General features: G+C 40.0%; 2 protein-coding genes across 5 annotated transcripts; both read right to left on the bottom strand.

Annotated features, from left to right (window-relative positions):
* Window positions 1-409: 409 nt before the first annotated feature.
* Window positions 410-3,014, bottom strand: nudt7 (nudix (nucleoside diphosphate linked moiety X)-type motif 7). Of its 3 annotated transcripts, none has more exons than XM_020056757.2 (4): window positions 2,799-3,014; window positions 2,075-2,267; window positions 1,744-1,902; window positions 410-1,386 (listed from the first exon to the last, which is right to left on the bottom strand). In XM_020056757.2, the coding sequence occupies exons 2-4, from the start codon at window positions 2,228-2,230 to the stop codon at window positions 1,036-1,038; spliced, it is 666 nt and encodes a 221-aa protein (XP_019912316.2). In that variant the 5' UTR covers window positions 2,231-2,267; window positions 2,799-3,014; the 3' UTR covers window positions 410-1,035. The 3 variants fall into 3 exon arrangements, with proteins under 3 accessions (XP_019912316.2, XP_010888681.2, XP_010888680.2); XM_010890379.3 differs by having other exon boundaries at window positions 411-1,386; window positions 2,075-2,249; window positions 2,799-3,013; XM_010890378.4 differs by having other exon boundaries at window positions 415-1,386; window positions 2,075-2,230; window positions 2,799-2,979.
* A 2,482-nt stretch (window positions 3,015-5,496) lies between these two features.
* Window positions 5,497-14,430, bottom strand: hprt1l (hypoxanthine phosphoribosyltransferase 1, like). 2 transcript variants are annotated; one of them, XM_034288260.1, is made up of 10 exons: window positions 14,250-14,430; window positions 13,739-13,845; window positions 12,412-12,595; window positions 11,374-11,421; window positions 11,183-11,248; window positions 11,043-11,060; window positions 9,371-9,453; window positions 7,186-7,232; window positions 6,719-6,795; window positions 5,497-6,566 (listed from the first exon to the last, which is right to left on the bottom strand). In XM_034288260.1, the coding sequence occupies exons 1-10, from the start codon at window positions 14,265-14,267 to the stop codon at window positions 6,519-6,521; spliced, it is 696 nt and encodes a 231-aa protein (XP_034144151.1). In that variant the 5' UTR covers window positions 14,268-14,430; the 3' UTR covers window positions 5,497-6,518. The 2 variants fall into 2 exon arrangements, with proteins under 2 accessions (XP_034144151.1, XP_010888678.1); XM_010890376.3 differs by lacking the exon at window positions 11,374-11,421 and having other exon boundaries at window positions 14,250-14,423.
* Between the last annotated feature and the right edge of the window lie 421 nt (window positions 14,431-14,851).

Here is a 14,851-nt window from a genome sequence, read left to right as displayed (position 1 = left end):
GTTAAGGGATCAATTCGGCATTGAGACAACATATACTTCAAAACTGACATACTGAATGAATCATTAGTGTATTTTGTTTTGACTGCATTGCAGATACAGTGAGAATTCTTTATAAACAATTCCCCTGTAAACAAGTACAGGGGCTCAAATGCAAGCAGAGATCAAGATAATTTTGTATCCCCTCTCTTACCTCACAGCATTTGCTTGAACAGCAGGTTTATAGAGGCAGTGCCCACCTGCTCAGGGGCACACTAGGGGACACCATTTGACCCAGATAAGCGGTTATGTACTAACGGTTATACAACCTAGTACTTTGGTAAAACAAACAACATAAAATTACAATATCAACATATAAATTGAGTGCTTAGCAGTAATGAAAACTGCTTTATTATAATGAAATGCCCATAAATAAAAGAGTATCCCTTAATCCCTGAAAAAGTGTGCAACAGCAGTGTGGTCCCTTTATGCTTTTAGACAGTGTGGTTGGCAGTGTGATGATCTCCGGCCACTAAAAACTATATCAGTAGAACTGACATTGCATATAGAGTAGTGTATTACTTTAATAGTACATTCCTTAATTATAGAAACAATAATTACACCATAGATTACATATCTTACATACAATATTATTCATCATGATAATTAAAAGGAAAAACTGTTGATATTCTCTGAGAAGCCTTGAGAATACAGACCCTGACCAAAGAATCACAGTGGGTTCAGGCCTTTCTAAAGAGGCTTCTGACCATTTCTTCTGAATCAGAGTACCTTTCTTTACTCCTCTACATTGCCTTTTACTTTGTTCATACTGTGGCAATCAAAAATGCATTCCCTTATTTTTATTCAATGTGAATGAACCTATTCGAATAGGTGAATTAACCTATTCTACATTCACAAACATTTAGGTAGATATTTGATTTACATATTTAAAGATAGTATTTTGTGGAAAATATATAGAGAAATGCTTCATAACAGAATTACATTAAATAATGATTGTATTGTTACCTGGTAAATATATATATTTTTAAATCTAATCTTTCATAATTTACTAATAATTTTGTTCAAATTGTGTTGGAAGTAAGATTCTGGGTTATCAGAGTTAAAACTAATCTCAAACTCTGGCTTTTTTCTTAGTGCAAGGACAGAGACCAGTATAGCCAAAATGGCAGTCAGGCCCCATATCTGATAGTAGCTTCCTGATTCAGGGTCCAGAAACAGAAAACTGTGGAGCAGGCCAGACATCCCAGCAGAGCTGTAGGAGGAGTGATCTGTCTCTTTAAGAAAGAACTCCAGTGGGGCAGTAAACACAGCACTGACTTCAGCTGGGTTTGGACAAGGAGAGAACGAGGCATCAATGAACCCCACCACTGGTGTCACGAGAAGGCCACTCTACAGAGAGATGGGGTAACAGGAGAGAAGACAATGGAGGGGAATAAAAGGGGTAAAAGTGTGTTGCAGGAAAATGAAAAAGGAATATCAGTTTAACTGACTGAAAGCACGATCTACAGTATAAACAATATCCCAACTACATACATCATACACTGTATCAGGCAGGGTTCTTCAATTCTGCACATGGACTATAACTGTGTGCAGGCTTTTCAAGCACAGCAGTTACAACTTTTTTTAGCCTATTATGGTTCAAATCTAGAATGGAATGTTGGCTGTTCTCTATCTACTACCAGAGTTGGTAAATTGGAGAACATTTAAAATGGAAAGGGGAGGGTGGGGGCCACTCCTTGCATATACCTTGTTCATAATGGGAAAGAGTGTACAGACCACATCCACCTGGTCAGCAGGAAGGCCTAACTCCTCTTCTGCTTCTCTAAGAGCTGTGTCCACATCATTCCTGTCACTTGGATCCCTCTTCCCACCTGGGAAACACACCTCACCTGCATTGGTCCTCAGCTGCAGGACGGAGCATTCCATAAACACACTGATCAAATGTCAATCACAGGCTGACTAAATGGCTAATTGGTTAATCTGATGTTCCACCTGTCATGCTTTTTAGTTATGCATTAAATAGTTATAGATTTAACATGTTCAATAGTTTACTGGAGAATTGCACTACATTACTGACCTCTAAGGAGCGTAGAGTCATCAACATGTGTACATCACCATCCCTCACAAACAGTGGGATCAACACTGAGGCCTTTGGCAGGTTGGGCAGGTAGGAGAATCTGGTGCCAACATCATACTGCTTCAATATGGCAACGGTCTTTTCTTTTAGGTCCATCTTGAATGACAACAATTATCTAAACGGAGATGAAGACCTGAGAGAAAACATTCAGTACCTGAGCAGTAGAGGACAGGATGGTTGTTTCATCTCTACTGCTCAATATCATTCCTTTATGATGTCCATTAGCCAGCTTTGCTAAGTATGCAAAAATAAATTGGTCACTTGAGTTTCGCTGAGCAACTGTCTGACTAATGGTAAATAAAAATGTAAAGATCGTCTGGAAAGATTCTCGGTTGGCTATTTCTCAGGAGCAGGTAAAAGGGGCGGAACATTATCCTTCTATGACGTTTGATGAGCGGGGAAGCAACCGAAGTCTTCACAATCTTCCCAATTGTTTCTGTTGACTTTATATTTTCACATTGACATTTTTATTTATGAACGTAAGGGCAGAAACTTACATCTAACAATTGCTCAGCAAAACACCATATTTTGGTACGTGACAAACGCCCTTTAATAGCATTTGCAATTTGGCTAAAATGGTATTCCGAATTTCTCCTTTCTGTGCGGTTGAGATGACACAACAGTCCTATCCTCCTGGTATTTAACCAACCAGTATTCTACCTACCTTGCTTTTTTCTATAGTTCTACATTAGATTTAGATGAAACACTCCCCTAGACTGTCGATCAATGTTTTCGTCGGATAAGTACCACTTGTGAGCAGTTTGCTGCTGTCGTCGCCAGTTCCCACTTGACGTTCGGGTAAGGTACTTCCGGAAACACTGCCCAGTCTCTCATATGGCGGATATTTATAAACGCTAAGACAGCTATCCCGAGTTTCAATCACGAGAGATCATGAGAGCAATATTCTTCCTACACACATGTAAGATGTGTGCTGTACTACTAAAAGTATAAATAACCACAAGACATCTGCAATTAATGTTTCAAGTTCATGTTTCAAATATTTAAAAAAAATATTTGAAACTGTCTCGCTTCGATCTGTTTGCGTTGACGTGGTCTCCTCATACTCGCTTTAGACATTCCAGTTACCAAACCTTAATAATTGTTAGCAGTGGCGTTTTTATATGTAAAAAATGTGTGGGGCACAAACCATTTCAAAATATATAATACATACCAGTAAAGCTACAAAACTCCCTCTTGCTACTGATGTGTTTATTTAACACATCAACAAACAGCGTGGCTCCACAAGACACTTTTAAGGACAGAGCTGCTTGCTTCTACCAGGTGTTGTAGTACACATACTGGACAGAGAGACCTTGTTTATTTGCTCTTCTCTCTCACACACATGTAAAATTACCACTGTCACATTTACAAACCTAAATTAGGAATGCAACCAAGCTCAGAACCAATGTGTCTACAGGGCCATACGCGGACAGCAATGAGTTCAACACCACTGAATGCCACAATGAAGCGAAAATACAACTTCAGATCCATTCTATGACAACAACCTTAATAGATAAGCATGGACACACTGACACATCGTCACCATCTATATCCAGCACAAAAATATGACCAATGCACGGACCAGCACCACAAAGGCAGGATGATAAGGTATGCCTTCACTCACCAAGGCTGAGGGCTCACTTGAAGAGAAAGGTGGCAAGGCGGTTCTTCCTCTGGGCAAACTTTTCGATGACTTTGGGAATTAAGTAATGTAGCTGCTGAATCAGCTGGCTTTCGATGGACAACATGGCCAATGTGTTGAGTCGCGGCTGTCCCATGTTATTGCGAGTGAAGGTTTTACCCTCTTCAAGGTGGAAAAGATGTCGTCACAGGTGTTATGACAATTTTCAGCAGAGTGAAGGTCTCAGCAAAAGCCTCCTCTAGGTTGTTCTCATGGATGGATCTTAACAGAGACAGGGCTGTCTTACCAGTGTGAAGCTTAGTGTGGCGGTACAGAGTGGTCAGCTCAGACTTCAACTTTTCCTCGTTTCCTAGTGGCCATAGTTTCATCGCACAGTCAAGCTCAGATGTAGGGAATGACAGGACAAATTGTGGGAAGAACGAGCTGTCAACCAGCTTGGCAGCGAGCAGGTGGTCACTTTTGCTCCACCTTGGAGGTGACTGTCACATGTCTCTTTCATCATCGGCCTGTCTCGTCTGTTCCATCGCGAACGGTGGCAGCCCATTCATCAGTTTGCTTCCGCATATTCTGGACATTTTCCTTGAAACATTCACCTTGAAAAAATTCCAGCAGCTGCAGAAAGGCTGGGTCCCGGAGTTTTTTTGACCGGCCATATGCCTCCCTTAAGGTGGCCTCATCCCATCCTGGTTGTGTGCGTATGTCCTCCATACACAGGAGCAGCGCGATTTTCCCCAACTGCATTGACAGTTCTACTTTTAAAGTTCCATGGTACAGTGTGTGGCCTTGGAATGCGTCTTCGAGTTGCCTCAGCAAGTGCCGCAACACGTTTTGGAGCGCTAGAGAAAAAGGTGTCCAAAACAGTTAAAACTGCAAAAAACATCTTCAGGATGCTCATCCCTGTTGAACAAAGTTGCTGCAAGGACAGGTTCAGCTGGTGAGCATAGCAGTGAACAAACTGGGCACGTGGGTATGTCTCTTTCATTAGCGTCTGTACCCCTAGGACGTTTGAACTCATTACAGCCGCACCATCATAAGTCTGAGTGATCAGCTTTTCTCCCAGCTTCAGAGATTTCCAGCACACCCTTGTTGCTATTAGAGAGGCCAAGTCCAGTTTTATCTTAGACTTCCACAAACCTCTCTGTCACTGTATTGTTAGGCAACATGTATCGCAACACAACCACCATTTGTGATTTACAGGAGACATCAGTTGTCTCATCTGCCTGATGTCTCCACTTGCTTGGCTATGTCCTCCCTGTACACTTCATACATAGTCTAACAGTTCGTTTTGTACCGTGCTAGATGTCCCTTTGAAGATGTGCTGAGTGTCATTGTACCTCTGAAGTTTCGAATCGCCCTCACAGTCTCGAAAATGCATCTGAGTATTCCAGGATTCAGGGAGTCCACCGACTTCCATTTCCTCACAGTTAAATACATGTTATGATCCGACTGAGAACGTACCTGTTTTCCTCCACCTGTTTGTTATGCTGCTCAATGGAGCGCCTGTATGCACTGTCAACTTGGGCTGAGACATTTACCCTTCCAAGCAAGCCCAATTTCACAGCATTGTCCAGATGACTCCCGCTGCTCTCATGTTTTGCAATCCTCTCACCAACGCAAATTTGACAATGTTGACACGATTTCGCACTGCCACAAAATGAATAATCTACAGTGTCAACTGGAAGCGCATTTTAGGTCAGTTAATAAAAGACAAAACGCTTAAGATGAGCAACATTTTATATTTAATATTGCAGTCAGGGGTCCTTGGTCAAAAAAAGAAAATGGTACATTTCCATAATAAATAAAAGCTTACAGTACATTCCAGGTCTGAATTTATGGATATGGCATAAGTTAATTTGTCCATTACAGCCGTAACAGTATGTCATGGAAAACGCAACCAAAGATTTATTTACTAACATTACTACAGATTTGTGTATTTGTATTAGAAATTTCTCATTTCAGAGGTGGTAAAATAATCTACACATCTCTTTTGTACTGAGTAAAAATAATAAAAATGTGCATGTATGTATTTGTTTTGGGAGCTGCGAAACACTTTGGTCTGCAAGTCTAAACTAGTTCCTGAAAATATGCTGGTAAATGTTCGGTTTGCCACATCAAATTTCAAGCAGTACCCTTCAAATAAAGATTCACTGTGTGTTCAGTTTTTTTAGATACACTTTAAACTGGACATTTTAGAAGATAATGTTTTCGAGAAAGATTACCTTCTGGACAATTTTTTTTTCATTGACAGATCTCTTGCAGCGTTTTCCATTAGTGAATGTGTCCGATACATGCAGTGAATGTGTCCGATACATGCAGTATTCAGTATTAATATATGGCTCATACAGTGTTCACTGTAAGTGCAGAGTTGATTGTGACCCCTGTGGATTGTTCAAGCAAAGTTACATGATGAAATAATTTGTCAGCATTACTAAACATTACGATGAGACTCTGAGGCACCAATATAATAAAATACATCTAAATAAAACACCTATAGCTTGTAACTGTGTTTACTTGAGTACTCTATTTAAACAAAACTCATCCTATTCCTTCCAGGTGAACAAAAATAAGAATTCAATATACTGAAAGTTTTCAAAAAGCATCTTAAAGTAGCAAAGTAATTTCACAATGTTCACATTATAGGTCCCATAAGTAGAAAAAATAAATCAGGTTCCGACCCCCAAAAAGCTCAGGACCACCACAGTGGTCCTACTCCTGTTTATTCCTTTCCATTTTCTGTTCAGCTCAAACTTTGTACTTCTCCTTTGCACCCTCGGTTAGTATACAGATGTGCTGTACCAACATAAGCAAATAGTTAAGTGAGTGTGTGTACAAAAAATACTTAAGACTTTATTAAATAAACCAGTCATGGGTATGTCTTTCCTGAGGTTTGACATTCATGAAACATCTGAGAATTAGCATAATCTCCAACCCAGACAACTTACACTAAGATCTCTGAAGTACTCATTGTAGTCCAGGGCATATCCTACCAGGAATGAATCAGGCACCTCAAACCCGATGTCTGGAAGAGAGAGACGGACAGACTGAGACTTAACATACTGCACAAATACAGCAATGTCCACTTCCAGGCATGGATGTCAATATAAAGTCAATATTCTGGTTGACTCGTTTTCCATGCCTGCAAATGACCCTTTAGCTTATAGGGCCAGAGAGCAGATCAGTGGTTTAAAAAAAATACTAGTAGTACTAGTGAACAACCTTAAAAAGCTTATCCAACTCTGACTTTAAAAGCATTATATATCACTAACCATGTGTTCACTAGTAGAGTATAATTTTCAGCTACACAGATTTTTAGATATACATTTTATTAGGAAAACAATATTGTTTTTCATCTTCCAAAGATTGTGTTTCTTTATAGTTCAGTAGTGTACCACCAACTGGTAGAACTCACAGTCTGGTCTGTATCCTGAGCTCCTTGGTGTCCTCTTAACTAGAAGGCTGAAATGACATAGCACACAGGAATGAATATGATCTATGCAAACCAAGGTTTTAACAGCATGGTATGCTTGTAAATTCAGGGTTGTGGGTTAGATTCCCAGAGAACCAAAAAGTAATGATAATATTCACTCATTATGTTAAGTCCTTATGGATAGGGATGCACCGATACTGGGCTCGTGTACTTGTACTCACAGAAATATGCCGATACCACGGACCGATACGACGTCATGGAAACATTAAGTGAAACTCCATGGTTGTTTCGCCTCTAAGCAAATATAACTCATATTGGTAGATCGGGAAGACGGAGATCTTTTACAGAAAGCAATTACACAAGGAGAGTACAAGCTTTTCTCTGCTAAATTGTCCAGCAGGAAAATAAAAACCCTAATTTAACACAAGCAATTTGATAAAATATCGTTGGACACAACACAGCGCAGAGTTGTTGAGACAGCCCTTGGGCAGAAATAAATGAAAGAGCATAGCATGAAAACATTCAATGAATCGCGCAGTTTACTATCGCACGAGTTCCAGAGCAGAGCAACAACGTCAAGTCCTGCACATTCAGGGTATCAAACTAGCTAGTGAGTTCAGAGAAAAGTAACTGTTTGTGTTGCATACACGTTTGCACTGAACAGTGAGTAAATGGCTGTCACATTGATATAAAGGTAGCAATCCTCTGAGCGACAACCAAAGGTAAGACGCTAACTGCCACAAATCGATAGCTACAATGGAGGCAACAATACTCTATTAATGCGGCAGTGGCAAAAGGGCTTCGGTTTTCGTATTTTGCCTTCAAAATAAAGGTCTGTGATGGGTTGTTTGTATTGTTTATAATTTTCAAAGAAAAAAATAGTTCGGGTAAAATATAAATTAAACAAATTACTATTCAAATAATACACTGTATAAGGTAAATAATATTATAAGGTGGAGCACATTAAGAAATGATTAGAGCTTAAAGTTAACGTAGAGAACCACAACATGTTTATAGGGGACAAAACGTTTGTTTTTTTTACTGAAAAAAATCCTACCTAGTGCAGCTTTTAGCTTGGTATCGGTACTCGGTATCAGCAAGTACCCAAATATAAGTACTCGTAAATGTACTCGGTCTGCAAAAAAGCGGTGTTGGTGCACCCCTACTTATGGATAAGTTGTTCTGCTACATAGCTAAAATTTATAAGGCCATTACAATATACATTTTTCTCAATAACCTAGCATTACTACAATGCACTCAAAAACAGTGATGGCAGAAGATATCTAGCCAAAATATAGCTTTGAAAAAGTATATACTGCTAATGTCTTTTAGCACTTTCATTACTGACCAAAACTATTTTTTCTCATGGCTCTCTTAACCCCAGTCGCTCATATTTCTGCGGGGTATACATACACTATGTCGAACCGCGTGCAATAGAAACACTAAAATCACCTTTTGCGAGTAAGGGATACGCAAGTTTCCTTCATTACCATACCACTTTAAATGAAGGAACGTTTTGTCAGGGAGTCGTGGTCAGGGATGGTGGCCAGGCATAAACGCCACACTGACACCAATGCTTCAGAGTTGAAATCACAGTATTTTGGTTTTCTAACCTTAACCAAAAGGGAGCATGATCAAATATTTAAATGTTTGATGTTCAACCTTACCCCTAACCTTAACCACACTGGAAGCGTCATCTAACCTTAACCATTAAACCGCAATAAATTATAATAATTAAAAGAAAATCATTATCGAATCACAGTATGTATGTATACGCAATACATATTGTATTGTACTAGGGGAGGTTCCTGGCAATTCCCAGGCAGCTAAAGCCTAATCTAGATTAAAATAGCCCTTAGTGTTGTGAAGGTGACAAGAGTAACAACCAAGTTAATTGAAAGAAAAAGGAGTGCAGGCCACTTCCACATTGACAAGCTTGGCCATTTGAATGTGATCATGTGACAGTTGTTCCCCTCTAACAGTATGGTACATAGATTAACTCTTAAGCTGGTCCAGTCACATAACATCTCTAAATCAGTGCTTAAAGGGAGGGAGTGCATTAGGGTAGATGGAGTGTTGTCATTCACATTGCTGTCTGGATGGACAAAGAGACATTTAGAAAACAATTGTTTCTATAACACTGTGTGCTTCATACAAGGATTCTTACCTGACAACCTTGACCATCTTTGGTTTATATTCACTCAGCAGTGATAGTAGTGTCTCCATAGTCTTTCCAGTCTCTACAATATCCTAAAGACGTCAGCGTGACAAAAGTATGTATTAGGGGTTTAATTTCAAATGGGACAATAATTCGGGGCCAGCAATAATAATCGATATGCAAATACACACACGTACACACAGTCAAAAGTATGGACACCTACTCATTCAAGGGTATTTCTTCATTTTACCATTTTCCACATTGTACAATAACAGCGAAGACACCAAAACACATGTAGTAACCCAAAAAAAGTGTTTATCAAAATACATTTATATTTTAGATTATTCAAAGTAGCCACTCTTTGCCTTGATGACAGCTTTGCACACTTAGTGTTCTCTCAACCAGCTCCCTCAGTTAGTCACCTGGAATGCTTTTCCAACAGTCTTGAAGGCGTTTCCACATATGCTTAGCACTTGTTGGCTGCTTTTCCTTCACTCTGCGGTCCAACTGATCCCAAACCATCTCCCCACTGGGTTGTTGTCGGGTAATTGTGGAAGCCAGGTCATCTGATGCAGCCCTCTCCTTCTTGGTCACATAGACTATACACAACCAGAAAGTGTGTTTTGGGTTATTTTCCTGTTGAAGAACAAATGATAGACCCACTAAACGCAAACCAGATGGGATGGTGTATCGTGCAGATTGCTGTAGTCGAGTGAGCCTTGAATTCTAAATTAAATCACTGACAGTGTCACCAGCAAAGCACCCTACACATCACACCTCCTTCTCCTTGCCTCACAGAGGAAACCACACACGCAAAGATCATCCGTTCACTCACTTTGCATCTCACAAAAACATGGCAGTGGGAACCAGAAATCTCAAATTTGAACTCATCAGACCAAAGGACAAATTTCTACTAGAATAATGTAATATTTATAGTGTGTCTTGGCCCAAGCGTCTTCATATTGGTGTCCTTCAGTAGTGTTTTTTTTTTGCAGCAATTTGACTGTGAAGGCTGATTTCAAGCAATATCCTCTGAACAGTTGATATATCTGTTACTTGAATTCTGTGAAGCATTTATTTGGGCTGCAATCTGAGGTGCAGTTAATTGCCAATTTCTGAGGCTGGTAACTTAATGAAACTTATCCTCTCCAGCAGAGGTAACTATGGGTCTTATTTTCCCTGTGTCTTTTTTTCCCCTTATGAGAACCAGTTTCATCATAGCACTTGATGTGTTTTGAGACTGTACTTAAAGAAACGTTCAAAGTTCACAACGGATTGGCTCAAACAGTCGCATTAAGAAAATAAAATCAATAAATGAACTAAACAAGGCACAACTGTAAATTGAAATTCCAGGTGACTACATCATGAAGCTGGTTAAGAGACTGCAAAGAGTATACAAAAGGCATCAAGGCAAATGTTGGCAACTTCGAATAATATACAATTTGAAATGTATTATGATTTGTTTAACACTTTTTTTGGTTGCTACACAATTCCAAGTATTATTTCGATTATAATTTTGATGTCTTCACCATTAATCTACAATGTGAAAAACAGTAAAACTAAAGAAATACTCCAAATATATAATTGAATGTGACTGGTGCCCTCCTAATATAGTTTATGTACAACCAGTTTAACGTGAAGGTTGGAATATACAATGGAAACAACAAAGACATTGTCTTACCTCAACTATCAAGACATTCTACAAAGGAAATAAGAAACAGTTCACCAAACAGAGCAATTAAAAATAAAGATTAAGGTAAAGATTCAAGATGTCATACATTTTTACAATATTAGTGGTTATGGTTAGCAATTAAATCTCACCTTTCCTGTTAGCGTAGAGAGCTCGTCTCCTCCAATTACTTTCACACTGTTTGTAGACTGGTCATTCTGTAAGACAATACATACAGAGAAAACTACAGATCTCACCTAAGTAGAAAGAGTCATGGTCTAAACCACATCAGTGATCATACTATACATATTGGATATAGTTGATATCCAGAATTGTCTCCCACCTGAATTACAGCAACAGTGCCATCAACTGCATCCATATTTGAAAGAATCTGGATATTTAAAAAAAAATGTAAAAGCGATGTAGATGGTACTACTTAGTGCTCGTTTTCTTGCTTAAACAGAACTCGGGTGAACTGTGTAGAATTTTAGCATCCATGAAATGACTGAGGGTTACCATCCAATTTAAGAATTGGCTTAACATCTTTTTAGGAAGATGTCATTGATTGCATCATTAATGCAAACAGGGAACTGTCGATGTCTAGTCTTGATTATAGGTTTTGTATTTGGATTTGGTGTTAGGCTAAAAACTAACTAGAAGATTTCTGGAACTAAGTATTTTGACCAGTGAATCACAGCAGCAGCAGGATGAATTCTGGAGTGTACCGAAACATCTGCTACGACAACCAAATTCCTCTACACTCATTGGACAGCCATACTTGCAGCATGGAAATTACCGCAAACACACAGCTTTAAAATGTTTTTCAGGGGCAAAAAGTGGAAGGTACTTGGCTGGCCAAGTAAATCAGCCGCCCTGAATCCAATTGAGCTGGTCTTTCACACGCTGAATACTGAAGGTAAAAAGGCCCCCGAAACCAGCAGGAGCTGAAAATGGCTACAGTGCAGGCCTGGCAGAGAATCACCAGGGAAGACAGTGTCCTGTCATTTCTATGGGTCACATACTTAAGGCAGTCATGGCAAGCAAAGGATATGCAACCAATTACTAAACACAAAGACTTTATTGTAAATAATGTTAATCTGTCCAATCATTTTGGAACACTGAAAAGCGGGGGGGTGTTTAAAACATGCTGTAATGTTTAAATGGTTCATCCGCTATGGAGGAAAATACCCCCCCCCCCCCCAACCACTGAAGTAAATTAGGGCTAGTGGCAGTGTTGTATGCATCAAAAGGATTGCGCTTAACACACTGATCTGAGATCAAGCTAGAACACAAACACACTGATAATGATTGCACCTGTAATTCACCATGGATGAGAGTCTGCAAAAATTGCTTAAATGTAGATGTAGACCAGTCCACTCACACAATAGCTCTTTAGCCTAATGAAATCCACTGTCAATGGGACAGACTTGTCACTGTTCTGGTTTAGGGCCTTGATGTAGTCCAGCAGGTCCGCAAAGAATTTATATCCTCCTTTGAGAACACACAAAGCTACTATATGGTGTGTCCCCATGTCACGGACTATATCACGAGCCAGGCGCTCAGTCCTACAGGATAGAGAAAGGGATAAGGAAGAGAGATACAATGGGATCATGTGACCACTAATTACTGTACAGGCTCATCATGCAGTCTGGAGTTGGTTTATTGGATGGATTTTAATCAGAGCATCATAGATAACAATTGGAGGCTAGTTTGGCTAGTTGTGGACACCTGATAAAGTTTCAAATTGATCTGGTTGGAGTCCCAATATCTTATTCAGAACAGGATTTAACAAGAGTCTAAGTCCCCGGTATCTATGCTGCAATAGTCATGTTAAGTTTAGTCTGTCCTGTCTGGTGAAATAAATTCTGCCTTATCTCAAGTCATGCTGCATCTTAGGTATGCTTCCACTAATTTCGTGTGTCCCGTTTCATCATAAAAGGACCTTAGCTCTAGGGCCATGCCGAGGACTAACTAGCCTGATGATTCCTACATTTTCCTGTCCTAGGTCCTGAAGACTCCTGCTGTCACTTGTCACATCCCTTATACATATTTTTGGACCTGCTGGTCATTTCAACTTTTGATTATACTGATGAACAACGTGACCATAAAAGGTAATGTACTCCTATTCCCATCCAGCATAGCCAGGCCAGGACTGGCCACCCCCAGAGAAAGCCTGGCTCCTCTCCAGGTTCCTAGCCTCTAATTTCTTTAAGACACTGTCTAAAAACAGTCTGTGTCAACGGTCTCATCAAATAAACTTGATTCGAAAACTGGGTAGTTTGACTGCTTGTCTCATTCCTAAGACGGTTTGCCAACTCCCTATCTGCAATTCACACTGATAGTGACTGTACACTACTACAATACATTACTGTTGGTCTCCATGAAACATTGATTTGTCTAACAAATATGTTGGTAGCTTTAGGCCGGCCCACAAAATTCCTTAGCAACCATTTAAATTAAGAAAACAATGGAGGGACAGAGGAGTTGGTACAAGCATCTATATGTGATTTACTCTACAAGGAAATAGGAAATTGTTGGTTATCAATAAGTGTCAACCCACAGCCTGTTCCAACAAAATCATTGAATAATATTATATTCTGCTTTCTATTCACTACAAACAGCAGCACAGACAGTTTTTGATTATGCTACAATACAGCAGCCCAGAAAGGTCCCAAGATAGACAGTCCTGTAGTGACAGTTTGACTTGCCTATCCATAATCAGGCCATGAGGGATGATGACCCGATCCAAATCTTCCTCATAGTGTTTGGGGACACAGAAGACATCCAACTCATATCCCTTCTCATCATCAGGTATCTGATGGGTATATGAAAATACATTAATTAGGCAAGTTGGGGACAGAAGGGTATGGCACAGAAACATGCACTTAAGGTGACCAGAACCCAAAGCACACTACGGTCGACGTTTAAGCACGCTATCAGCCACCTGTTTCTCAATAGACGGATATAGCGGGTGCGTCGCTTTTGGCTCCGTGTTAGGCCTGTCTGGATGAGTAAATTGGGAAATTGTGTAGTGCATGCGTCCAGGTTGACTAGATAGCCATGTACGCCATTGTTTTATTCACAGCTTCCCACAATCATGACTATAAAACCTACACAAACAAAACATATATTCTACTGATTCATACTCGTTCTGCTGAACGGTAGGAGAAATCATTCTAACGGACATTGCAATAATATACCGGTAAAGGTACGCCTTACCTGAAGATAGGATGCCATGTGTGTTACCGCTCTTGATCTTTACTAGGGTGATACTAGAGTCATGCCCGAGTCCATAAAGAATATAATGTTATTTCCCTCAATGGGTGGTGCGTTTCTCGTGCTCTCATTGCCGACTGCCTACTTTACTGTGGGCGAGCGCATGCGATGCGCCCCCCCCCCGATTTTTAAACCCTGACGTCACAATCCATTTTGCCGACCAATAATCTGATTTACCGGACACAACCTGCGTTGCAGGCACCGAGCTACTGCATATTTTTAATACCCACGTATTCCCCTCGTTGACCAACCTAGATTGAATGGTAGTCAAAATATACGCAGGCGCATTTCGTCTACTGTCTTTTTGTGGGCACAATGAACAGTGGTGTAGTCTCATATACAACTGCTTTAAGCAAACTCAAGGTTTAAACCACTGTTTTTAAAGGTCCATTTAGTTAATTGGCTGTATTCTCGAATCGTGTACTTGGTATAGGGACCTGCCATGCAAGCGGTCCACCAACCGTTTTTTCCCCATAAAAGTCTTTGAAGCCCAGCTTTTCCAATCTCACTTCTCAATCCTGTATTTTTATTACATTAGATCATAC

Source organism: Esox lucius, chromosome 19 (genome assembly GCF_011004845.1).
Source record: "Esox lucius isolate fEsoLuc1 chromosome 19, fEsoLuc1.pri, whole genome shotgun sequence".
Classification (NCBI taxonomy): Eukaryota; Metazoa; Chordata; class Actinopteri; order Esociformes; family Esocidae; genus Esox; species Esox lucius.
The sequence above is the reverse complement of the archived record's forward strand: the minus strand, read 5'-3'. Positions and strand labels throughout refer to the sequence as shown.